This window comes from Lepus europaeus, chromosome 3, assembly GCF_033115175.1.
Source record: "Lepus europaeus isolate LE1 chromosome 3, mLepTim1.pri, whole genome shotgun sequence".
Classification (NCBI taxonomy): Eukaryota; Metazoa; Chordata; class Mammalia; order Lagomorpha; family Leporidae; genus Lepus; species Lepus europaeus.
In genome coordinates, this window is record NC_084829.1 from 105,595,000 (window position 1) to 105,622,430 (window position 27,431).

A 27,431-nucleotide genomic window follows, 5' to 3' on the forward strand; every position below is an offset into this window, starting at 1 on the left:
CCAGCAGAGGCAAGCTGGGATGCTTATGGCATGTCTTCACCCTGGGAGGTCTGGCACAAAAGGAGGTTCCAAAGGGAGAACCAGCAGAGACTCCAAGAAGTAGGCCAGAGAATCCCCACAGATGCACATTTTCTGGCTACAGATGATTGGGTCGAAACAGGAGCGGAATTTACTTTGAACTGGCTGCTCCCTTTGTGACCCTGTTGAAGGTTCCATTTTAAGGGACTGACATTGTGGTGTAGCAGGTTAAGCCTCTGCTTGCAACGCCAGCGTCCCCTATGCGCACTGGTTCGAGACTTGGCCACTCCTTTCCTGATCCAGCTCCATGATAATGTGTCTGGGAAAGAAGCAGGGCGTGGCCCAAGTGCTTGGGCCCCTGCACCCCTGTGGGAGACCTGGAAGAAGCTCTGGGCTCCTGGCTTTGGCCTGGCTCAGCCTCGGCTGTTGTGGCCATTTGGGGAGTGAACCAGAGGATGGAGGATTTCTCTGTGTGTATCTCTCCTCTCTCTGTAACTCAGCCCTTGAAGTAAATAAAAAATAAATCTTAAAAAAAAAAAGTCCATTTTAAGAATCTGAGACTTTACCCAAGTATGTAATATTGCTCTTCCTTTGGCTGGTTTGTACTGCTTAGAAATCTCCATTAAGAATTTCAGATGTGGGGCTGGTGTTGTGACACAGCGGGCTAAGACACTGCCTGTGAGGCCAGCATATCATATGAGTACCAGTTTGAGTCCTGGCTGCCCCACTTCTGATCCAGCTCCCTGTTAATGTGCCTGGGAAAGCACCAGCAGATGGTCCAAATATATGGTCTCTGTCACCTGCATGGGAAACCTGGATAAGGCTCCTGGCTTCAGCCTGACCCAAACCTGGCCATCGTGGTCATTTCAGGGGTGAACTGGTAGACAGAAGATTGTGTTCTCTCTCTCTTTCTGTAACTTCTCTTCAAATTAATAAATAAATCTTTAAAAAATTTCAGATATACTGGTAAAAATCATCATACACTATTGACAAAGGAGTCAAATGGCGAGTCATTTTCAATTATTGACTTTATTATGTTTTCTATGTATTCCTCCTCCTTAAAATAAAAAAGCAGCTGCATATACACAAAACAGAAAAGTAGGCGTGGACAATGCCAGCGCCGGATTGTGAGCAGTGCAGTGAAGTTGCCTGTGGAGTCCTTATAAAACACAGTCCTTTAAATACATATTATTTTATTGTTTGTAGCAATTCAACAAACTAAAACCATATTGAAAATGAACAACCGACACAAATGAGCCAAAGCATGCCTCAGGCAACTGTACACTTCCCACCAGTTTGGGGTTAACTTCCATCCCTCCTAACATTTGTCAGAGGATATGATTCTAAATAACACAGACACGGAGCCATGAATGCCACACACAGAATGACTGAGGACAGAGGAGCAGCACACACGGCAGCATTAAGTCTGCCGCCCTGTTAGCCACCTCTGTTCTTGCACGGGAGGAGCGTTGGGCCAAAGGGTGAGGAGCAGAGGTGTGTCCTTGAATGAGAAGGAGCAGCCGGCAGGAAGTCGGGAGACGCCGGGGCGTTCCTCAGGGCACCCTCTGCCCCTTCCCTTTGGTTCTTTACAAGCCTTACCTGGTGGAGAATCCAGTATTAGTATTACTAATTACTATTATTATTACTCCTGTACTTTCTGTCAGATCACCTGGCTACATCACAGACTTTTTATTTGTGAAGCAAGGAGACCTTACCATTTGCAGCTGCCGGAAAGCTCTGGAAACCTTTACGCAGTGACTCCTATGAGCACTACTGTCTTTATTTCTTAACAGTCTTTAAATTCTCAATTTTGTCCTAATATATGTAAGGCTAGTGGAAAAGAAGGGAAGGCCCGTGATTTCAAGTGACAAAGGATTTTTATGTCACTCTCCACAGTTTTCTTTTTTAAAAGATTTATTTTTAATTATTTGAAAGACTTACAGAGAGAGAGGGAGAGACAGAGAGAGATCTTGCATCCATTGGTTCACTTCCCAAATGGCTGCAACTGGCCAGGGCTGGGCCAGGCTGAAGCCAGGAGACAGAAGCTTCTTCCAGGTCTCCCAGGTGAGTGGCAGGAGTCATCTTCCACTGCTTTTCCTAGGCTAACAGCAAGAAGCTGGGTTGGAAGTGGAGTAGCCAGAACTGAGACTTGAACTGGTGCCCATATGGGATGCAGGAGTTGCAGGTGGTGGCTTTACCCCCTGTGCCAGGATGCTGGCCCTGAAACAGTTGTTTAAAAGAGTTATTTTAAAAATCATGATTTGGGAATCAGGGGAGGGAAGAGTGGGCCAAGAAGAAAGATCAAATATACAAGGAGTTCTGAATCCCGAGCAGTATCAGATTCGCCTTTTAGAAACATTTAGGAAGTAGAAACGATGCTCGTGACTCCTGGAGGGCAGAGGCATCCATTGCAGGACAGTGGGCTGAAGACCTTGGAGTCAAAGGACAAAAGTAGGCATTTCACTATTAGCCCCTACCCAGGTGAATCGGAGAAATTTCACTAAAATCATTTTTCCATACATATTCCAAATGTTCCCCAAATAAAACAGTGGATCCATGCAGAGGTTCTAAGAGGGCATTGCATGTGTGCCAGGGGAGCCCATCCATGGTGCCTGCAGCCACAGAATGGGGCGGGGGAGATGTAGCAGAGGTGGGCTGAGAACTGCCTTTGTTGCAATGAGTATGAAGCACACGCCTTAACTTTTCAATACTTTTGGGTTTTTTTGGCTGGAGTTGCATCTTATAAGTCACAGTCTAGCTTCTCCTGTCCGTATTTTTACTGCACAGAAGGTTTCCCAATTTGCAAGCGTTTGCAGCACGGCTGGACCCGGAGATAGAACAGAATGTGTATGTAGTACAGTATGCATTCAACTGATGCACAAGATTCTCTCTGCCATATGTGCTAAGTAGTGTGCTTTTCACTCGAGGTGCCGCTGCCAAAATTGCCAGGAGCGTACGAATAAGTGGAGGAGAGACACCCTGTACGTAACGCAGCACCAGGCTTCTGCCACACCTTGGTAGGAGATCCTTGCTTTCAGCAGCTGCTGGCATTCTCATCCCCCTTGCAAATCACGTTATTATTCAGGGTTGCATTCACCTTTGGACAACTCTGACCTCATCCCTCTCCCTCAGCGTTAGCCAGTGAGGCCAGCCCTTGTTAAGGCAAGTGCGGAGTTCCAGGTGCGCTTCCAGTGGGAGGCGGAAGGAGTAATTAGCACCGATGCTGAGGATAAGACCGCCGTTAAAATCTCATCATTTGCAGAGGAGTGACATGAAGGGGAAGCCGTAGGTCCTTCTTCTTCCCTCAAAGCAGTTATCTGTTCTTCGTCTCCCTCACAGTGGAATGGGTCAAACATATTATTAGGAAAGGCATGTTGGTCTGGTCTTTGTAGGTAAGTCTTTCAGTGGAATATCTTTTGTAAAAAGAATGATTTCATGATAAAAAGAAAAAAAAAAAAAGAATGAGGGATATAAAAGCATTGTTCTTCCCAATCATCTGTTTGAGTTTGTCTTGCTACTCCTTGTATCCTTTAGCCTAAATAAACCAATCCAGAGAATTTTTACTGTGATATTGGCTCTCTAAAATCTGAATCATCACCTCCTTTGCTTTCACTGAAAATTTAATGCTTGTTGGACAGCAGGAAGTATTTCTAACCAAAAAAGACCAGTGGACCCCCGGCTCAAGGTCTTGAGTTAGACTGTCAGTGTTACAATGCAGTTGCAATCACTCTCATTCAACTGAATGTGAGTAACAGGCACTGGCCCCATATTATAGATGCAAACAAATCCAAAGGGCAGCAGCTGCCTTTCGCCTGCTCTTTAACTCTTGGACCACTGATCCGAGGGGCAGGACTTCTCCACCCCCAGGCCCTGCAACAGGTATGTCTGACAGAGAAGACGCTGGTCTGTAAGTGAAGAAGGCCCACATAAGTCTACATCAGTGCTACTATCATCAACCCATTGTCAATAAGTCAGTATCTCAACTGTATTCATTGTCTTTGAGTGATTTGTAGACTTTCTCCTTTAACTAACATAGTAACAGAGAAACTTTGGGCCAATAGAAAGTGGATTTTCTGTGCTTGTGTTTTGCATTAATGCCAAAGAATTGCTGCTTTTGACCATATCCACAAGGTAGAACAATACTTGGCTCTATAGGCTCCCTCTAGTCAGCCTTTGCTGCCCAGTGGATCTAGGGAATTCCTTGCCTGGTGAGGCTAGGTTTGCAATGGCTGGGTTCTTGGCTTTCAGCCTAGTCCTTTGTCACTGTGAGGTCTGGTTGAAGGTGGGAATTGCTGTAGCCCAAGGGAAAGAGCAGGCTCATGGTGGATAATGCCTTGTTCATGTTGGAATCTGGGTGGGCAGAGAGACAGCTGTCCCAGAGAGAAGCACATTCTCTGGTGAGGTCACGGACAGGAAATGTTGGGGATGATGTTGAGTTGTCCAGGAAACATGACTAGCCATGCATGGTGGCCCCATAGGAATTTCCATCGACAAACAGCAGGAACCAAAGAAGAAATGTTCAGTATTTTGTAAAATTTGTTGCAACCTTGGAGAGCATCTTTAGCTGAGGGGAAGCCAGGTCAGAGATTCTCTGAAAACCCAGGCACTTTGCAGTGGTGGCCACCGTCACACTGGCGCTCCATTCTCATTCATTTGGTAATTGGTTATTTTAACAAGAACTGTGACTAAGGAACGTGATTACACACCTGTCAGCCATATGATGGGCAAGAGAGCTGTCTGGGAGCCGGGGAACAAGCTGCGTTTCTAACCTGGGTCTCCGTGGAGTCTTCCCCATCAAAGAAGTCATTTTTCATTTTTACCTTGAAACAAGGCAGACAACATAGCTACTGCCTTGTCTGTCTCATTTACAGGAATTGCTGCCCCAGGTGCTAATCTAAACTAATACAACTGCATTTTGATTATGTCTTTGTAGGCTTCCAATCCTAGAGCACAGGAGGGCAGTTTGAATATAAAGAAACAAAGGAGCAGGAATGCTGTATGATACCTTTAGAGCACAGGCAAGGCGTGGGAGAAATCAAATTTAAGATTTGCTTTTTTTTTTTTTTTTTTTTTTTTTACAAGGAGGATCTTTTACTTTGAAATGAAATGAACCAATGAAATGAAAGCAGAGTGTTTCAGGTTGCACAGGTGACCAAGGGAGGGGAGTTCTGTCTTAGGCAGAGAAAATGATGAGGTGATGCAGAGTCACATCTAAGTATTGCAAAGAGGAAATGGGGCGAAAAGAAGATGGGGATGAACACATTACAACAAGAAGAAGCTGAACCTCAAAGACATCATTTTTGACCTGAATTCTAAAGTTAATAGAGACCCACTTAAGACAACAATGTTTAGTTAGAAAGAAAAGATTCAGACTTCCAAATAAGAAAATAATTTCTGCTCATTTTTGGAAATGGTGAAAATGTCAGATTGTTCGGAAATTCTCCCTGTCTGGCTTTCCTGGGTCTTTGGTGAGGCTCTGCGGCTTACATCTGTTTCTTATCTTTTGTAGTTTACTTTTATTTATCTTTACAAAATTGTAATTGTAGAAAAATCTAAATTCTAAGTAGGATATAAATATGTGATATTTGACACTCCAAATTCTGCATAGATAGAGCTTGGCAGCAGACCTTTTGCTTTATGTGATCACTGAACTTAAAAGATTAAAATGTGTTGAACATGCAGACTGGGTAACAGCTCACTTTAGATGCTGGTTATCCAGCTGCCTACTAGTGCTAAGCACATAGTAGACCCTCAGTAATTGATGAACAAATGAATGAATGGAGATTTAGGGGGAAGTGGTGACTTTCTAGGGGTTCATTATGCCACGTATAGTGGTTTGGTATAAATATAGAGCATCCTACAGTTTATGGAATTGGGTAAAACATTTTTATAATTCAAAAGCAAGGGTGCATTATCCCTTTAGGCAAAGAAGTGAATGGGGTTTATTTTTGACAGGAGATCACTTGCTGGCATGTAAACGCTGCTTGTTTTTATTAATAAGGGAAGATTGACATTAGCAACAATTTTGCAAGTGATAGCTTGTATTCCCCTTTTAGTATTTTCCCAGTGAAACTATAGCAGGTTTCTGTTCTATAATTAGGCAACAATGACAAAAGAGGTTTACCAATCCTGAATTGTGTGTGCTTGAAAACGTGTTTGTGTCTAAGTAACTAAGAAAAAAAAACTGGAGTTTTCAAATTTTTTCAATTTCACCTTGGAACCCCATAGTGTGGTGTGTGCAAATCAAACAGAAATCAGATTTCAAAGCAAGCAACCCCCTTCTCATACTGCTCCACCACCCCCTCCCACCTCCCCATCTAATGAGAAGTCTGTTGACTTCAGGGATGTCTCTTTGTAGGATTTCTCAGAAAGATGCTTGTGACCCCCTTCCTCCTCACCACTTGTATTTCCATCTGGAGTCCCCATCCTACCTCTCCTCCCATCTCTGTCCCTTAACTCAATGCCTGGGGAGGCCACTCCTCTCCATACTGGTGGGTTTTGGGGTTCAGGTCTGCTCCGCCTTGGCTGTGCTCTTGTTGCCTGAGTTGCCTACAGCCTAATGGACTGGCCCTTGGGCCCTTGGTGGGGTCCTGGCTCTCTTGGCCATCCGAGCTGTGTTGGGCGTCAGAGCTTCATTAGGAGGGGAAGAGCCCGGAGCAACCTCACCCACTCTTCTTTCAAGGATGCCTGGGGAGTGAACATTTGACCCACGACTTCTCTGCCTGCCGGTAACATCTGCAGTTACTGTTGCCCATTACCAAGCGTCCTCTGCTGACGCCTCTGGGGGAGTCAGGAGCCTGTAGCTGTTGTTACAACACCTGCATTCAGAGCCAGCTTTGCATTTTGTCAGCTGTTTGGTCCTGAACAGGTTACTTAACCTCTCCTCACTAGCAATGTGGTGGTGGAGTGGTGATAGACACTGTGCGAAGGTATGGGGCACTTTAATGAGGTGATGTCTAGAAAGTGCTGAGCACAGTGTCTGGTCCAGAATAATCCTTCCATCTTATTATTGTCCAAGTGTCTTCCAGATTGAGTTTTCTTCCTTTGGACCTGGCGATAGCTCCCCAAAGCAGTTGTTGGGTTCTCTCGGTGGGGCTGCCTTCCCTAGTGGGGTCCAGTCTGTGGTTTGAGCGCCTCCTTCCATTGAGACACTGAGCTCCAGAGGAAGTGGAAGGGCCTGGGAACTTTGGCCACCAGGAAGGTTGAGTGAGGGAGGGGATGGGGCCAACAGAAGGGGCTGGGCTGCTCAGAGGACAGAGCAGAGCCACATATTATTGTTCTCAGTTTACACTACGTAAAGAAGAGATGTGGAAATCAAGTCGTTCTTTATCTTCCTCCACCTGGCCTATACCCCAGAACATACCCCCTGGAAATGTAATAATAACAAAGACGGTGACAGAGGAGCCAGAACTAACTGAAGTTGTCATCTAGAATGTACCTTAACCTGATACTCAGCTGTTGACTTCAACAGGCTCACCCCTAAACCCAGTCAAATTCTGTTTGCGTCATTATCCCCGATTTAAACACATTTATCACCTTCATCCATCATCGACAGAATGGCTGGGGGTTTAAAACGAAGACTCCAGAGTGTCGTTTGAGCAGACATCATTATTTATGAAATCCCTTTGCTGCCATCTCTGCATTTGGCTCCTTAGAGGGACTGATTGGAAACAGGGCAATTTAGATTTTTGTCGTCTTTAAGGCTGATGGTGCCTGCGTTAACAGGTCAGTTGGCACGTGGATTGTAATTGAAGCTGTCAGGAGGACCATCCTGTTCAGAATCACATCCACACTTCGCACTCTGAAAGACCCTGGGGGCAAAGCCAACGGGTGTGCTACCCCATCCTCCTTCTTTGCCTTTGTCCACTGGCATAGATCACAGCATCACTACATGTTGGGCAGAACACTTGTGTGGGCAGTACACTTCCAAGACAGGATTTTATCCCAGTCATGGGCTTTTCTTCTTTGTGTTCAGGATGACTTTAGATCTTTACAAACGTGGGGTGAACTTTACTTACGTTTCTTCCTGAAGAAACCTCACCCTGTAAGACAAATTGCATTGAAGGCATTGTTACAGGATGCTGACAATAAAACTGTCTCAGGCCAGCACAGTGACCAGGGTGGGGATACTCTCTCCTGTGGGTGTCCAGGGTGAGGACAAGAGTGACACGACCAAGGCCATGGGCACAGATCAAAGGGCCTGAGGCAGGGCCAGCACCAGGGTATGGGTCCAGAGCTGGGAGTGGTATGGAAAGCTGGAGCTGGTAGGGAGTCAGTGACAAGAACACAGGTGATGGCTGAAAGCATCCTTGGAACATCCACAGGCCTGTTCCAAAGGGTGGTGGGAGCCAGGGCTTGCGTGGACAGAGCTTAGCATATGAAGTATCCAAGAAAGATCTATGCAGACACTGGTGATGGCATTTCTTCCGTTGCTGATGGGAGAAAAGAAAGGTGATCTGGTCCAAGCGCTGAGCCCTTATTGCAAATAACAACTGTGACATCATGTCTTTGACAAGTATCGCTGCTCTAGTTGAGAATTTATAGTCCTCGACCTCAGAAGGAGAAACTAATTCAAGTCACCATTCGTTTCAGCTCATGACTCATGGCTATCCATGAGCACCCTCCCCAGGGTCTGCCCTCTGAGTTTTTTTTTTTTCCCCCAGAAGTGGTGAGAAATATGCACTGATTCACCCACATCCTCTCACACGTTTTCCACTGTCCATCTCCTTTTTGCCAAGACCTGTGCACATGTGACATGACAGGTTGGGATGAAGGGTGTGCTCTGTGACTGTGGTGCAGAGCAGGTTCACTCACGCAGGATGGTGGTGCAAGCCTCTTGCACGATACTCCCACCAGTGGAGCCAGTTGGCCATGTAGTGCCTCTGCCTCAGTCATTCCCACCAACACTCGATGGAGCAGAGGAAGGCCAAGTGGTCTTTAGGGCTCTGCTTCCTCCCACTCTTTGAACGATCACCACAGCCCAGGCTGTTTCTCAGCAGAGCAAGTCCAGACACTCAGTTTCACGTTTGTCCAAGGATTTTCACTACTTGGATGAATGGACTCACATTAACCGAAGTCACGGTCTACATTTGTATGCGAGCATGGTGAGAGTCATTGAGGGAACGCGAATGCCCTTTGTAGTCTGTGCACCGTCCTCTGTGGGCATCAGTTACAGATATCGTGATATTGATGATGCTTGTGGAAATTCACAAGGGAGATTGGCAAAGGGTCTGAATAGTTGAGTGAGTTCTGTAGGGCAAGTATTTTCTGTTGGAATCAATGAGCTGAAGCTTATTTAATAAGACTCAGGGTAAATCAATTGGTTTAGGAATTAATTTTATAAATTTTGAAGTGCTGTCTTATGAGGCTGTGACAGAGACCTGCTGACTTGTGTCACTGCCACTTCTTTCTCCTAGGTTCTTTTCTGACTCACTGCACTCTCCCCTCCCTGCTCCCTCTGCACTTCTGTTGTATTTGTCATTGAACACCTTCCTTCCCTGATTTTCTTGGCGTATTTGATCTTGGAGTGCGAAAACCAAAGAATTATGAAAACCTTCCATCCATGATACTTAATGTATCTTTTAAATTTAATGATGCCAGGGTTTTCAAGTTATTGCACACTGATTTGTTTTTTAGTTTTTAAATTTTTAAATTTTTAAAATTAATTTGTATTTTTAGTTTTTCAGTTTTCAACAGATTCAGTATAGTTCCTAGACAGCAATTCTGAGAATGTAGATGCTCCCTTCCTCCCTCCCCCTCCTTCTTTCTTTTTCTCTTCGGTTATTGAGATAGCTTAATATTGTTCATTCACATACCCTGGTTTATTTTTGCCACTAGCGTGAGGAGTAGGAAACCATCAGCATATAGAGTGGGACTTCTGAGCCAGACTGCTTGGATTTGAATCCTGGTTCCTACCCTTACTAGCTGTGTGTTTGTGAGAACTACATAACCTCTCTGTGCCCATTTCCTCGTAGGTGAAAACAGAGCTATGATAGGACCTACCTTGTAAGTGTTTCTTTTTTTGCAGGGGAGAGGGATTTGTCTTAAATGTGTTAACACATATCCAGCACTTAGAATGGTGTCTGGTGCATACATGGAGCTGTAGAGATGTTAACCTCTGATAATGTCCAGGGCAGAGTTTCCATCTGGTTGGGAGTGTTTCTTAATTCTGTCAGCGGCCAGGCTATTTCTGGGGGAGACGCCCTGTAGATGGTGAGTCTCTTGTAACATCTGGATTGTTTTCCTGCCCTACAGCTGGGGTCATGGTGTCCCCTCCAGACCTTGCCTGTTTCATATTTTCTCTAAGTGCTCTGGTCTTTGGTGACATCTGTGTATAAAGATATGAGCCTCGCCCCTCTGCCTAGCGATTTCAGAGAGCAGGAGGAAAAGGCAACCCGAAATGCCTATTTTTGGCCAATTACAGAAGCATTTTCTGAGTGCCAACTAGCAGCAAAGTGGAAAGGTCTGGCTTCTTTGTGCTTTGTCTCTCCTCACCAGTCCCTGGGTGGTAGATGCAGATGATAGTGGAAAAGGCAAAGTTAGGCGGGGAGCAGAGGCGGAATGGAGGAGAGACCCATCAAGGAGCCTGGATAACCCAGTGTGGATTCAGGTCCAGGAGTAATTGGAAGCTTCCAAATATGAGGGTGGAGTCGCTTCGGCAGAGAATAAAAAAGAAGAGGGCTGGTTGCCCAAGCTGTTGGGCCTTACTGTAGAAATTTTGAAATAGCAATTCTCACCCGACTGAAACACATTCAGGTGACCCGATAAAGAACAGTGCAAGATAAATGCAGAAGGGTCACCTGTCCAATAAAGGGAAAATAGATTTACAGATCAGAAGTAAAAACAGGGATTTTTCAGAACCACTTAGCCACCACTCTGATTATCCCAGATGCAGCCGTAATGTGATGGGCCAAGCATGATAGATTCTAGTTCACGTGGAAGCCATATTTCAGACTGATGTGGAATCTGCTATGCAATCCATTAGGGCCCGGGTAAGGGCAGCCATTCATCAGGCGCGGGCGCAGCAGCCCCTGCGTGAGGCTCTGAGTGGCTCTGACCTGACAACTTTAAGGAGGTGCTCAGGGAAGCCATAAACTTGATTCAGTTCCCGTCATCTTCATGTTGTGTATTTGTTCCCGTTATTCTTTGAAGACTCCAAATTGGATATTAAACACTGGATATTAAACATTTATGGTACATATAAAAGTTTGCATGGAGTGAAAAAATGGCTGCAGCACGTGAGTGCATCTCATCCATCAGAGGCAGGGGAGCTGTCAGAGGAGCTTGAAGAGGTGCAGAGAAAGCCCCTGGCTTGCCAGTGGAGGAGGGTGGAGACTTAGGAGGAGGTTGGCTGGGGAAATGCTTCTCCTTGGGTCCACACGTTACAAGGGAATTTAAGTACATTTTATTACAAGAGCAAAGTAAAACAGTGCTACTGCAGGAATCCCCATAGATAATCCAAGACAGACAGATGAAAGGGAGGACAGGGGAACCTGACACAAAGATTAGTGGGTAATGGGAGTTGAGCAGAGGCCTGGGGCCAGAGATGGATGTTTTGGGGGTTCCAGGAGTATCTTTAGAGCTGGGAACTTGGTGCTAGGAGGGAGTCCTCAGTCCAGGACAAAGCTCTCAGCCTGAGCTGCTTGTGTTCACAGTCCTGTCTGGGAGCCATGTAGTCTGTCCAGTGATTTGAATATTTGTATAGAAATGTCTCATACTTAAGGAGTATCCATCTGTAGACATATGCAGCTCAGAATAGGGGAAAAAAAACCCACACAGAACACATCTGGGCCCTGGCTAAAGAGGAAGAAGGGATTAATGAATCCACTCAACATCTGTCTGCAGGGTTACTTGTTACTCAGGCATCAAGAGGCCTTCTGTAGGCTGTATGGCCTCTGCCCTCCAGAAGTTCCTAATCTTGAAAGGTAGATGAGACATGAGCCGAAACCAAAAGGAGTTACAGATTGACTGGAGGTGCTAGGAGAAAGAGGAACACTAGAAATAGGGAGCAAGGGCCAGCGCCGTGGCTCAATAGGCTAATCCTCCGCCTTGTGGCGCCGGCACACTGGGTTCTAGTCCCTGTCAGGGTGCCGGATTCTGTCCCGGTTGCTCCTCTTCCAGTCCAGCTCTCTGCTGTGGCCAGGGAGTGCACCCTCATGGGAGACCAGAAGAAGCACCTGGCTCCTGGCTTCGGATCAGCGCGATGCGCTGGCCGCAGCGCACCAGCCGCGGCAGCCATTGGAGGGTGAACCAACGGCAAAAAGGAAGACCTTTCTGTCTCTCTCTCTCTCACTGTCCACTCTGCCTGTCAAAAAAAAAAAAAAAAAAAAAAAGAAACGGAGCAAGACACTGGGTTGACTCATCTAACCTAGGAGTGGACTTCTGAACGTCAGAATTTGGCAAAGACCAGAGGATCAGTTTAGTGGGGATTTAGGGGAAGAGTTAGAGGAGAAAAACATGTGGGGCAAAAAGATTATTGGCCAAAGTGCACTGAGTGCAAGAGCTCACTAGGCTAAGACCCTAGAGTCTAACCACATGGGGGGTAGGAACAGGTGTTGGGCAGAAGTGTATGGAATAGTGAAGCTCCAGGTGTGATCCCACAGCCCCGGCAGAGCCCTGCTGGTACCCAGGTGTGGATATCACTCCTGAGGTGCAAGGGGCAGGACACTCAACCTCTGGGGACTAAAGTATAAATGAGGATATCCAGTGTGCTAGGGTTGGAAGACAGGAACTCATTCCCTGCCTCCCTCCCTCCCTCCCTCACTGATGGAGGCCTTATAATATGCCAAGTGCTAGCCCAGGCTCTGGAGATTTGCAGCTGAACGGAACAGTTTTTACTCAAGCACTCCGCTCATTAGTGGAGGAGGCAAACACAGCAATGGTTATAATTCAGTGCAGTGGCTGGAATGGAAATGTGTACAGATACAGGAAGCACAGAGCTCAGGTTAGGACCAGGAGGCAGAGCTCAATCTGAACAAAGGCTTGAAGGATGCATTAGAACTCTCCAGAAGTGGGGAGGAGAGATGGAATCTAGTTTTACCCAGAGGAGATGGGGGTAAAGGCCAGGAAACCCACTAGAAGGGAACGGGGGATGTGGTCCTGAGGAGTTGTTGGACCACAGAGAGGAGAGCAGCTGGGCAGGAACTCACAGGATGCTCCCAGTGTTACTTGAGCCAGGGGCAGGGGTTCGCTGCACAGAGCTCCTAGGTGTCTATTCACTGGAGGGCAAAGAAACTGAGTTGACTTCTGTGTCAAGTTCACCAAGTTCAAGGTCAAGTTTGACCTTTGTGTCAAGTTCACCAAGATGTTCACAGCACTCTGAAAGGCAGTGTGTGAGATCCACTGTTTATTCTGGGGCTTCCTACAGGGAACATGGGTAGACATTTGAGAAAGGCAGGACAGACCAGAAATGGGATATCAGAAAATGAAATTCCAAGTTTTCTCAAGTGGTGTCCCCATGATTTTACCCTGAGTTTTGTTTGTTTGTTTGTTTTTTAATATTTATTAATTTAGTTCAGAGGCAGAGTTACACAGAGAGAGGGAAAGACAAAGACTGAAAGAACTTCCATCTGCTAGTTCACCCCACAAATGGCCACAATGGCCAGAGCAGGGCCGATCTGAAGTGAGGAGCCAAGAGCTTCTTCCAAGTCTCCCGTGTGGGTGCAGGGGCCCAAGCACTTGAACCATCTTCCACTGCTTTCCCAAGCCATTAGCAGAGAGCTGGATCAGAAGTGGAACAACTAGGACTTGAACCGGCACCCATATGGGATGCTAGCACTGCAGGCACAGGCTTAACCTACTATGCCACAGCGCTGGCCCTTTACCTTGTGTTTTGAAGATGATAAATTCTATTCTTCCTGGTTCAAAACAGTTAGTTATAATATAAAATTAGTGTTCTCTTTTTTTCTTTGCAACACTTCCTCTCTAAAGCCATTCTCACAATGTTGAGATGTATTGTTTTTGATATTCCCAAGGCTGGTAACCATATCACATGTGTGAGCTGACATGTACTGTATCTGCTACAGCATTGGAAGGCTAAGTCTGGATGCTTTATAGGACTCTCCCCAGTGGATTTCAGTCAAACTTTTTTCTTGTTTTCAAAAGAAAGCCTAGAATCAGAAAGACTCAGAGGTATAATCTCCTACTCATCACAGGGAGGTATAAATTCCAAGCCTAGTTATCCATCCATTTTGGTGAGCTAGAAAAATCACATTTCTCTAGGGTGGGCAAGTGACACTGTTTCCAGAATGTTCTATCATTTCCAAAGGCACTCTCCAGCAGAGAAAAAATGTGGATCTTGCTCCAAAATGCACATGGCATTAAGACTTTGGCCCAAAGAAATAAGTGAAAATTTTCAAGTAGAACTTGAAGAAAATTAGTAATAAATCACAGGGAAAGAGGTGAATACCAAATTTAGAACAGAGGTTTTGGAGAGACAGTTAGTCTGACTTGCTCACATAATTGAGTGTTTATTTAAATGTTAAACATGGCACAAAAACGGATGCATGAGTGTCAGCAAAATAGGAAAACCTCCTTTGCAGTTTAATTGAAGGATTTTTAGTTTTATTTGTATGATGGCAAACAGTGTAGGTTTCTTGGAAGAATACATCAAAAAGGCACCTTTGATCTGACAGTCCCATTGATTCTAAAATGCAAACAATAGCCTCTCATTTGCTTTTCCCTATGGCATAAATATCTAGCCCATTAGTCAGAAAAAAGCTGTTAGGAATAAGACCCATGGAGAGAGTTAGTTTTTCACGAAAGGTCTTGATGTTGCCTGCTCTTTCTGAACTTGTCACTTCAGAACTAAGCCATACATCAACAGTGGGGTGGTCCACTCGGAGACAAACACTCAGAGAATACATGGACTGTAGAGAATTGAAGAACAGTGATAAAGCTGGCTGCAAGTTGATCTGCCTTGGACGACTCCAGGATTCCCATGCTCTTCCCTCTGTGCACACTTCTTGTCTGGCTCCCCTAATGGGCATATGTAGAATAAGGCATTGACTTCAACACATAAGAGGTTATCAACTATTCTACGTGATCCTACGTGGATTTTATCCCACGTGACCAGCACATTGTGTGGAAGGATAATGAAGCTCGTTCCTGCAGAGCACTTACTGTGCACAAGGCAGTGGCTGCTGCTGAGGATATGTGGTGAGCCTCCAGGCACCCACCCTGCCCGGGGAATCAGAAGTCATGCCTCAAATCATATCACGCCTAAGAGAGGACAGAATGGAGGCCTTGACATGGGTAGAGTGGTGCAGGTAGCCCTTTTGAGGAAGTGGTGCACTGGTTCTTCCAAGGTTGTTTGTTTTGTACCAGAAACTAAGACAGAGACGATGAGGATTTTTGCTCACAACCAGCTGGTCGTGTAACCTCTTGAATCTTTAGGCTGAGATACGCTGCAGGGACCACACGATGTATCCTCCTGCCATTGCACAGTGGTTCATTCCAGTGGGCCTGGGACCTGGTTAGAACATTCTGCCAACTATGCCAATCACCTCCCCTGGATACCTTTAGGTGCTCTCCTGCCCGGTTTGTACTGTACATTACAGTCACCTGAGAGCTTTAAAAAGAAAAGCCACCATGTCCAGTCCCCACTCTGGGCCAATTAAATAAGAATCTAGAAAAAGTGAGCTGAGGCATATCAATGTGTTAAAAAAAAAAAAAAAAGGCCAAAGAAGCCCAGATTATTCGAATATGCATCCAAGGTAGAGAATTACACCCTTAGATGAATGTACTTAATCCTGCTTAGTACTGTAATAAAATTTACATTTACGCAGTAGAAATCTCCAAAATGCAAAGAGAAGTGCTTTGGTGAGAGGTGTACGTGCCTCTGTTTGCACAGACCTGTGGAGGGGATGGTCCTGCGGCTCCTTGCACTTGATGTGCTGTATGTTGCTGTGGCATGTGGCAGAAATGTAGCCAGTCGCTAGGGGATGGAGTTTCTTGGACTTGAGAGTCAGATTGGGTGTCAGAGGGTCCAGGGCCATAGGAGTTTGATGCAGAGGTGAACAAAACAGCTCCAGATAGAAGCAAGTGTCTGGCTTTCTCCCTGTGCTTCCAATGCCCCATTCTCCCTCACCTTTCTCTTAACTGGTGCTTTATTTAACCTCATTAATGACAAGGCTTTATATGCAATCTGTAGCTCCTTAGAGGAAACACACTCAGATCTTAGATAATGGGATTTTTTGGGTCCTTTAAACACATAAAAAACATTGTGAGCACCTTACATGCAAGTGGAATGAATGTATTTTTGCCACTAATGTTGAAAATATCCCTAGGCATCTGGTGTGTATGAATGTGTATACATAGTACATGCATAATAAACATATTCCACCTTATGAATATTTATACACAAGATCCATATATACTGAATATAGGCATACATATGTAAATAGTAGCCCCTGTAAATTATATGCACAGTGTGTTTCCAAGCATATGTATCATAGTGCATCGGGAATAGAATAAACCTACCATCAAGTTTAGCATATTTGGAGGTGGCATTTTCCACAGAGTTGTTTATGGTAGGGTCTAATTTCTAGCCATGTATGGGTTTTTTTTCTTCACTTAAATGTTTGTTAAGTACTAACTAAAAGTAAGGCAGCAGGCATGGCAGAGTTTGAAAGATGGAATGTGGTCCCTGCCTTTGGGATACTTGCACCTCAGGGCCAGCGCTGTGGAGCAGCGGCGGAAGCTGCTGCCTGCGACACGGGCATCCCCCCTGAGCGCTGCTTCCAGTTCTGGCGGCTCTGTTTGATCCAGCTCCCTGCTAATGTGCCTGGGAAAGCTGTGCAAAAAGGTCCAAGTGCCTGGGTCCCCGCCACTCATGTGGAAACCCAGATGGAATTCCTGGCTTCTGGCTTTGTCCTGACTCAGCCTCGATGTTTGCAGTCGTTTGAGGAGTGAACCAGCAGATGGAAAATAATCCCCCCCCCCATTTCTATCTCTATCTCGGTCTCTGTCTCTTTCCTTCTCTGTAACTCTTTCTTTCAAATAAATAGTAAACCCTTTTTTTAAAAAAAAAAAAAAAAGAGAGAGAGAGAACTGCACCTCACAGATTTGCTTGGGATTTTGCTCGGAGGACTATGAAGTTGTAGCTGCCCGCTGGCATCTCTGTGCTTTCTTGCAACTGGCTCTTGTTTAGGCACCGCTTTGCTGGCCTGGCCAGCTCGGGTGTAAGATGGGCTCAAGGGGAGCTGCACAAATGCACACTTTGCTGCCGCGCAGGACTGATGCAGAGAGAACCAGCGCTGCTGGTTTCGGTCCCTTCCTAGCCACGGGATACGAACAACACTGATGCTTTCCTCTCTGTCGTGGGTAGCCAATTCCATAACTGCATTTTTATTTGATCCTAATTTGATGCAGAAATAAAACAGGACAATAAGAAGGCTTCAAGTCCCAGAATGTTCATAGATCTTAAAAACAAAGGCAAATCAGAGCCATTTTTTCCCCTGCAAACTTCTTGTGACTGACCATAGCATTCCACTTGCAAACTGCATCTGGTTCCCTCCTCGGGATGAGTAACAGAAGCATTTTTAAAAAAACAAGCAGTGCATTCTGAAGTGTACTGCATCTAGGGCCCTGTCTGAACTGAGATCCTCGACGTAGCCGGGGAGCTCTGGGAGGTCCTGGTCCAGGCAGATCCCACCCCGTTATAGGAGAAACGATGGGATGCATACTCACTGTCATTACTATGCCATTGATGTACATTCCTTGTTTTCTCCCCCTCAATCCATACATCACAACAGGTAGTTCTCAGCTCTTCCCTTGGTGCCAGACATACATTTTATCTAAAAAGACAGCAGACAGAACTACCTGCTGCTTCCTGTGTGCGGCTCTCCCTGTGTTTCTCTCCTTTTTCCTACTTCACTGGGGCTTTTTAAAATCAGCTGGCAGGGAGCCAGGAGCTCATCATTTTAATGCAGTGCAAAATGGAATATGCATAATTATATGCAAGCCATATGTGAGGGAGACAGCTCAGCTGCGAATTTCAGGAGGCCAGGAAAGAGAGAGCAGTTAAGGCTAAGACGAGATGAGAGCAGAGCGGAGTGCAAGTGTCACCCAAATGAATGGTTTAATGAGTGTGCTACAGACACGCCTCCTTTCCCCTACCTCTCCCTTCCCTCCAACTCCAAACCAGAAGCCGATGGAGATTAGAAAGAGAAGACTGAATGCAAGCGGTATTGCTAATGGGTTCTGTTAATGTCTCCATTTAAACTTCAGCGTTCTTAATTAACAGTGTAGATCAAAATAACCAGTAACTTTTAATGCAGCTTCTTAATTAAATCTACTTTTTTACTGCATTTGATTAAAGAATCATTGTTCTTACTAGATCATCGCTCCTTTCAGATCTTTATTTAAAAATGGAGAGGAATCAGTTATCTCTAATAGTATTACAATGCAAAATATAACTATGCAAATTGCTTTTCTTATGGCCTTGCTATTAGAATTTCTTAAAAGTGCATTATCTAGAGATTGCTTAAGCATGCCAAGAAGTTTAAACACGTACGTATGTCATATAATCCTAAATGTGCAATGACCAATGTGCACCCGATGACAAAAGTGGTGGCCATTTCCAACAAAATTATTTGATTTTGGTTTGCTTTGTTGTTGTTTTAAGTATTACACCACAATGAATTTGCATGTTCAAACTAAACAATGTAAAAAAAAAACAAATCCCAAATTTTGATATCTAAAAGGCGTACTGCGTATTTAAACAAACTTCTTAATGATGTTGTTATTTCTGGATTCCCGTTTGTTTAATGATCTGAGCTGTTATGCTTTTAGCTTTTTTTCTACCATTATTTGTAAGTCCCTAAATAGGCCATTATATTTCCCTTCAGGCTAGAGATGAAGATGGACATGCTGAAAATTTTCCCCAGCAGCACTATGCTAAGGAAACTCCAAGGCTTGCCTTCAAGAATAACTGCGAACTACTTGTAAGAATAACATACTTACAACAAGTCTAGAATGTTACTTTAGCACAGTGAAAACAGTTTTTGGAAGGGTTTGTTCATGATTACATAATTTATGAAATATTATAGTTTTTCTGTATAGAGTTCTAAATGCTAATTCTGCTATCACTGACTATTAATTATAAGATCTCAAATTGTTTGCACATCATTGATATCTGATGATAGAACTTGAATGGCCCTGTCTTTATTAGCTTGTTTTGTATGGTAGTTGATAAGCAGCCACTTGGAGAACGGCTAGTGAAGTTGACAATCTAGAGGAAGACAGCTGATATATGTAGCTTGGGCAGAAAACCCAACCCCATCCCTCCTCCTGTGTCCTAATTGTGCACTGTTTTAGAAGACAACATCGCAATATTTTGTTCTGCGAGGAAAGAGAGCAGAGTTGACACGCAGTACTCCCTTTAGAATTCAAGTTCCTTCCCTCCCTTGCCAAACTCAGTCGTCTCCCCTCTGCAGAGGAGTCAAAGCAGTGACAGGATCCGGGATGTTTACAAGAAGTGAGAGAGAGGATATCAGCTGTGACAGAAGCTCTGTTCCAACGCAGGGTTAATTTGCTGTTCATTTTAGCGTTTACAGCAAGATGAGATGAAAAGCAAGCAGGAATGCCTATTATATTTCTATTAAATGAATCTGTTGGGACCTAATGTTCTTGATTAGCTTTTGAAAATGAGTGCTCTGCAATGCATTTTCTGTTTACCTAAAGTAAACAGAGAATGAATTGTCATTTATTTAGAGATTCAAACACTGCTTTTGAAAATGAAGCTTTATGAGGGCTCTAGCTATGTTGTCCCTAAATGTTCTTTTCTTTTCAATTACATTAAAGCCAAAACATTTGCTCCAACTCCATGAAAACGCTGAGAGAGGCTGAGGAGGCTCAGTTGTCACGTTTTGAGGTAGCCTAATTTCTGCTTAGCGTTTTGGCCGAACACATTCCGGTAGCTCCGTCAGGTCTGTGCTTTAGGGAATCCCGCATGTAAAAGTCTTTGGAGCTAAGGTCTGATAACAGCTGTTCATTAAACACAAGGTGTCCAAAGAGCAGGAGAAGAGAGAAAAATGTGGTTCTCACCCCTTCCAGCCACAGTAGCTAGATGTGGACGGCAAGAACCTCTGTTCCCCATTCCACGGTCTCCACAATCACACTAGTGCTGCTCATTCTGCCTGTGTAGTCCCAAGCAATCCACAGGCAAGTTTACTGCTTGTAATCTGACTTTTCTTTCTAAAAATTTAGCTCACCTTTATGTTTTAGAGGGCTCTTCCACTTCCAGGCCTGCTAGCATCACCCATCCTGGGGAAATCCTGTTCACTTATCTCAGATGTGATGTTTCTCTCCATATCTATGGCTAGATCATAGGGGTCATTTATGCTGTATTTTTGGTATCAGGATGCTTTTGGGAGTACTTCCTTATTTTTAGAGAAATTGTTAAAAGTAATATGCCATAATTCATTTTTTTATTTATTGGGAGAAAATGAACATGCTGGAGTCCTGGCTGTGGTCACTTTATCCTGGAGGATGTAAGGCATCTATGTGAACAGCTACCTTTCCCCAAATAGGTGTTGCATCATCACTGGGTTTAAGCACAGTGCTGTGTTGGCCGTAGTTTTGCGAGAGTTGCTACAACCTTCACCCTTCTAGAATCTGTTGCAAATGCTTTATTTTGTTCAACATATTTGCCTGTGATAAAAGAAAAAGGAGAATAAAGAGAAAACACAAGTACTATTATTTCTCCAAAGAAAAATTTCATTGTTTTCGGTTTCAAGGAAAGGGATGGTGTCTGGCTGATGACGAAGCCCTGAGAAGTTGTGCTTCTATATGGAAAAGGCTTGTTCATTCTGAAGAGGACAAGAGGAAGTCCTTGGAGTTTTCTTAGTTCAGCTGAGAGCAGATTTTTAAAGAAGCTGTCAGAGAAGATGGCAAGCTCTGCTCCGAAGTGCTTTTTAAGCTTGGGGGTGGGGGTGGGAAGTCTCTTGCATGGTTCGCTGCAGCCAGAGCCGCTTTCTCCCCCCACACAGCTCCTGCACTGCAGTGAGGGCACAGCTGACTTCTGGGCTCCCAGACAACAAGGAGCACGTGGCTAGCAGGCTAGTCCTCCAGGCCACCCACACAGATAAAAAGTGCCCTGGCCAGGTAGGAGAGACATTGCTTTGACTTTGTCTCTGCTCCCCACTACCCCTACCTGTGCTTCCCTCCCCCCCGCCCCCCAGCCTCTGCTTCTTGGAAGAGAGAAGAATAGTAAGTAACCTAAACAAAAGCAAAGTAAAATCGATGCCTGGAGTACACAAGTGTGTGTAATCAGAAGGCACTCACAAAGAAGGCATCGCTGATAGAAATATCTGCTACACAACTGCAGATTTCCTGTAGGGTATCGATTTTTTCCATTTAAATCCCAAACTGTGATGTGCGCCTTCACACTTAATGTACAACACAGATGACTAGATATTAGCTTGGTGGCCAAGATTCTTCAGTTCGTGATTGCGCAACAGTTTCCTTATGGTTTTTTTAATTATTAACTTTAAAAATGCAAGGTTGTCAAAATGAGTGACATTAGATAAAATGAGTACTATCTGCTGTATCACAATTTAGCGTAGCCCCATCTACCTCTTCATAGATAGGTGTGTGCTGCAAACTTATGTTTCCAGAGTATTTTTCTGGGATTTATGACCATCACATTTACATTGTGGTGACATGGTGTACAAGTGCTCAGCAGAGGGAACATTTAGAGTTAGCTTTGGGTGACTAGCACTTACCTTGAAGTGTAGCTCCATGGCTGGGCTGGTCCCTTTATTATTACTGCCTTATTCTTCTGGGACTGGAAGGTTTCTCATTTGTCTATTAAGATTCTTGTATCAATGGTGGGAGTCAGACTAAGAGCCGTAGGGAGAGCTTACACCATCTCATCAGCCAGCATTTACTCAGTTCTTGAAAGCCACTAAGACTAAGACCTTGCAGGCCCATAGCTTAAGCTGGATCCTTGGACAGAAAAGACTGACAGCTAGAAGAAGAGGAATGTTGAGAGGTTTGGGGGAAGGAATGGAAGGCAGCCGAGCCTACCCTCCAAGTGTTTTTAGGACCAGTCCAGAGAGCATCACTGTGTTTAGAGAGAAGGTCAAAATATGACCGAAGAACAGCAGCAACCGATGTAGGGAGAATTTGGTTGGAAGGAAGCCAAGTTTGGGAGTCTGAAAGGGGAGATAAAAGAGGGGCAGCTCGGGCGCGGGGCTCAGCCTGTCTTCCTCAGTTCCAGATTCCTGAGCCCTCACCCGGAAAAAGTCTGAATCCCTTTGGCTTTTCCTCCGGCTGTTAGGGGTGAGAGCTTTGCAGAGGGAGAGAGACGGGGCACACAGCTGGGAGGTTAAGTAAAAATAGCGTTAGGGAAGAATTCTTTCTGGTCAGTTACAATGCCAGTGTGGAGAAAAGATGAAAACTATTTTCATTTTGTGGCCTTGTGAACAGAGATGACGGGGAAGAGAGAGCTGCTGCTGCTCTGTGGACTGATTTTTGCGTCTCACCTCCTTATGGAGGCAGATAGGTGAATTCTGAGAGTTGCATGCTCTGCTTAGCCATAGGAGATGCCCTATGCTAATGCAGTATTCGCTTAACAAGACACTACCGAACATCTTCTACATACAAAGCGCTGTGCTAGGTGATACCAGTGGGGACACAAAACAGTAAGGGCCACCGTTCCTTCCCTGGAAGTGGTGAGAGTTCAGCAGGAGGAGTAAGGTACATACAGTGTCATAGTCATCAAGGAAGTGGGCTCTCAGGTCTTCTGAAAGTCCAGTCTGCCCCAGCGAGACTAATTTATACCACGTCACTGGGATCATGGCCACAAAAGCTCAAAACATACTGTGATATATCTGACTTCGCATCCCATTGGATCCCTGTGTCACCTCTTGGGCTTCTCTGAGCTTCAGATCTTCATTGGTAAAATGTGATAGTGGGAGGTTAGAACCTCAGAGGATGTTGTAAGGGTTGAATGCAATACATCTGAAAGTGCCTGGTATATAGTAAACACTCAGCCCATGGTAGCTGCTATTATGATTCCTCTTATAATCACGATTGTTTTCATAGCACAGTGAGCTCTGCCCCAGAAGAGCATTGGCAAAGTTCTGGAGTGCAAAGGAGGAAGAGTTTGTTCCCATCTGCCAGCATTAAAGACTTGACAAAGGAAGATTCCTCCAGTGTAGGGCTTATGTGGGTTGAATTTTGATCATCGGGGCTGGTGTGTAAAGGAAGGGGGTGTTCCAAGCGGAAGGTAATAGCATTAGCAAAGGCATACAGGTGAGATGTGCAGGCCAAGTGTCTCCCAGCCCCATTAGTGTCTAAGTTGGGCTAGCATAGAGTGTTAGAATGCCAAGGTGTGGACAGGTAGGTAGGCCCAGTTGCAGAAGTTTCAATAACTGACACCCTTCAAAAGAGTATGGATTTTAGTGCTTCTGCTTCATGGAAGTGCCTAGTGTGTCTGTGGATTAAAAAGATTATTGTGGAAAGTTTCTAACATACACAAAATTAGAGTAGTGAGAGTCACATAATGAACTCCCACATTCTTTTCACCCAGTTTCAACAATTATCAACTCAGGGTTAATCTTGCTTTATCTATTTCTTTTTATCCTATCTTCCCTTTTGTTTCTAGATTATTATGAAAGCTTAGATGCTTTGGGAGGTTGTTTTTCTTTCTTTTTTTTTAAAAGGCTTTAGCACCCCTCTTTCCTGGCTAGAAAGAATTCATGGATTTTGAGTGGATTGGGAATTGGAGCTTTGGGACTATGCAGACAGAGAACAAATGACTCCTGGTTATGCACCATAACCTTCTTTTTCTGCTCAACATAATCTTGGAAGGCTTGGGAGATCAGACCAAGTTTAAAAAGCCTTTAGGGTGAAAGACAGACTATCATCCCAATGCTGACTTGAATTTTTTTTTTGACTCTCAGGCCTGTGGTCCTAAATGTATTTATTTTAAAATAAGATCAAATCTCTTTGCAGTCCAGCTCACTACTACATGGTAGCCTCATCACAGCTATCAGAGGAAGTTCTGAATTTCTGTCATATATTAGCCATTGCTAGAACCTTTCTTCCGTTCATGGAGATAGAATGAGAACCCTTGAAAGGTGATTGAAAAGTTGATGGGCTTTTCAAAATAGGTGCAATTAGCCAAAGACCCGACCCTTAATATTGTGTTCTGATAAAAGCCAGATACATGCCCTGGCTCAACTTAAATTTACATATTGTTGCTTTGATGTTAGCACAGGCACTGAAAATTAAAATTCATGGTGACACACTTGAACTCCCATCACATCAAATAAAACATCATGTGATGTAGACATGCATAGTCTACTGTTTCCTGAAATAGTAATTGTAATAGCCCCAAAGATATAGAAAAACCAGAAAACCTCAGGGCAGGTGCTGTCTAGAGAGAGTTGGTCTTTCACATCACTTTTTTCTACCCTTTAGTCTTGAGTGATTCCTCTGCTCCTATGCTTTTATGAACTATTATTTAAAATATAAAACTTTCTGGAAATGAAGGAGCAATCTTAGACCAAGTGGGGGGCAGTTCCAAAAGAGATGGCACAATAATGATCTCCAGCAAACTGTGTAGCCAGGGGGCAGGGGTGGATTCCGTTTCAGCCGGCGTACTTCACCTGCACATCCCTATGTTCCATCAGTGCTGCTTCACCTTGCTCTCTAGCTGTGGCTTTTGCTTCTCTTTCTCTTCAATCTCTTGGCTTCCATTTCTGCCATGGTTTTATGGTTCAGGTCCTTTCTCTTTTCCTGCATGAAGACCCTCTGACTACAGTGGACCATCCTTCCTCCCCTTCCATCCATCCAAATCTTTTAACTTCCTCTCTTGAGTGGAGAAGCCACCTTAGGGGAGAGCTAGGAATCCCTCAGCTTCTGCTCTGATATAGGGGCCTTTTGTGGGGGTCTGGGGCTTTAATTTGATCAGCCTTGGTTCCCTGTAGGCTCGCTTTTCCAAGACATGGTAGAACCTTTGCCTTTCCAGTTTCAGGGCCATTGCACAAAAAGGGCAGGGAAATAATGGCTTGGTTTACATCCTGGCTTCTCACACAGTACACTGCAGTAGTTCTTGGAGCCTCAGAGAGGGATGTGTTCTCCACAGAGACACTGTTGTCTGGTGGATAAGAGTGGGAGTTCTGGTCCTTTCTCTGCAGCTCGGTCAGCTGTGCAGCCCAGACAAGTTTCTTACCTTCCCTGAGCCCTAGTGTCTTTATCAATCCAACAAGGATAAAAACAGCACATCCTTAACTCATGAGGTTGCTATTTATTGATTTGTTTTTAGTTGAGAGACAGGAAAACACAAAGAGAAATACAGGGAGGAGAGAGAGAGAGAGAGAGAGAGAGAGAGAGAGAGAGAGAACGAATGCTCCCATCTGCTGGTTCATTCCCCAGCAATGGCCAGGGCTGGACAGAGCCGAAGTCAGAAGCCAAGAATTCAACCCAAGTCTCCCATATGGAAGGAGATCCAACTACTTGAGCTATCATGGTTGTTTCCCAGGGGTCTGCATTGGCAGGAAGCTGGAATCAGGAGCTGGAGGTGGGCATTAAAGCCAGGCACTCCGATACGGAACGTGGGTGTCTCAACTCCAAGGCCAAACGCCCACCACTCTGAGATTGTTTTGAGGAGACCATGACACCAAGTATCTGAAGCACTTAGTAAGAGCTCAGTACGCAGAAGTCTTACTATTAATAAAACAGGGCTAGAGAAATGCATTGGACAGAACAAAATCTTGAGGCAGAGGCCTGGGAGTACTTGTTTTTATTTTCCAACTGGGAGTCTCTTCTCAATTGGTTTGGATGCAAATTCAAATGTAGTATTTTAATCTGGGTAAAAGAACTTCATTGAAAGCCTGGAACATTCATCCTGTTTGGGTCTGAGGAGCTAGAGGTGCCTCTTGGCTCCATAGCAAATGTCGCTGATTGATGAAGTACCACAATGTCTGAGTACTTTTTCAAAGAAGAATCTAAAACTTCTCCCAGTGTGGTGTTGTGGTGAAGAATTGGACTCTTGAGCCAGATTGTTTTGTTCAGACTCAGGAATCTCCCCTACCCCACCCCACTGACTGTGTAGTCTTGGACCCATTGCTGAATCTCTGTGTCTGTCCTGTCAGCTCCCTGGTAGGGTTGGTGTGAGGTCTAAATGGGTGAAACCCGTAGGTGCTTAAAATAGTGTTTGATCAACAATTATCACTCAGACATCATTGTTGTGATCATAATTATTTAATCCAAGGCTTCTTGCTTTCAAGCATGTTATAGGCTACCACTTGGCCAGATTTTCTAGCAATAGATTATCTGAGAGTTTTGCATATGCACATTTTCATGCAAAAGCCACAAAATTATCCTTGGAAATTAGAAGTACAGGGTAGTGCAGATAATTAGAGCTAAGCTTTTTCTTTTGTAAAAAAATGTTATATTCCTTGCCCTGCCAGAAGAGCGGGGGTCCAATGAGCAGGTGCAGAGCTGGGATTTGACCCACATCTCTCTGACTTCATGCCCAAGCCTGTGCTCAAGTCCAATGTCTACGGTTGCCTTCTCAGGGTAGGGGATTCCCTCTTACATGGCTTTCCATCCCAGGGTCAGAGATGGAGTTCATTCTATGGTAGTGGTGGTATGTGGGGAGGGCATATGTGAAAGTTAAGAGGTTAATTCAGAATCACTCTTTTAAGCTTCTTTTTCGTAACAGTTCTTTTGTAGAATTCTGAAGACAAAAAGAACATTTACAGGGAGAGTTAGGAAGGGTGATTTTATTCAGGAAGGCATGTCAGTATTTGAGAATTCCCAGTGTGTAATAAATTATGGGGAACAGAGCCAAAGTATATATTTTTTATTTGCTAGGCTTGGGATATTCACAGCATAGCTACAGATGATGGAAAATATGTATTTTTCAATGTGATGTAAACATTTGAGTGTATTTTAAAAAAATCTAACAGCTATAGATTAAGTATGGTAAGTGCTAAGTTTTCTTTTGAAGATTTTGATTTCTTTTTAAATGATCACCAAGGTCATTTTCAAAAGGCTTGAACTGTTTAGATTTGGTAGAATTGAATTCCTCAGATGGAACGGATCTATTTCCTTGGAGACTTCTGTCATAAAGTAGCATATGAGAACTGGGTGTCAGTTATATTCTCCCTCATTGCTTTAGTTGCTAGAACTTATCAATTACCTAAAATAACAAAGAGAATTTGCCTCTGATGGCTTCAAGGAAACTGTAGGTCAAATATCAAGTAAAACCAGGAAATCAGATAGGATATCAATTATCAATATAAAAATATACAAGTAACCAGCCAGAACTGAAATTAATCACGTTCAGTCATAAGCTTGGTTTATGGTTAGAAGAACAAGCTAATGAAAGTCTCTTGGGAGAAAAAGGGAAAGAGTATAAAAAATATTTGGAATTGAGAAAAAATAACATAGTATTA

The 27,431-nt window shown here is 44.3% G+C and overlaps 1 protein-coding gene across 2 annotated transcripts in view; it reads left to right on the top strand.

The window, feature by feature from the left end:
* Nucleotides 1-27,431, top strand: part of SOBP (sine oculis binding protein homolog) — a 165,702-nt gene that overhangs the window by 73,393 nt on the left and 64,878 nt on the right. For both annotated transcript variants that reach the window (XM_062186576.1, XM_062186575.1), the window contains exon 5: nucleotides 18,867-18,962. In XM_062186576.1, coding sequence (XP_062042560.1) covers nucleotides 18,867-18,962 — 96 coding nt within the window. The remainder of the gene's footprint in view (nucleotides 1-18,866; nucleotides 18,963-27,431) is intronic.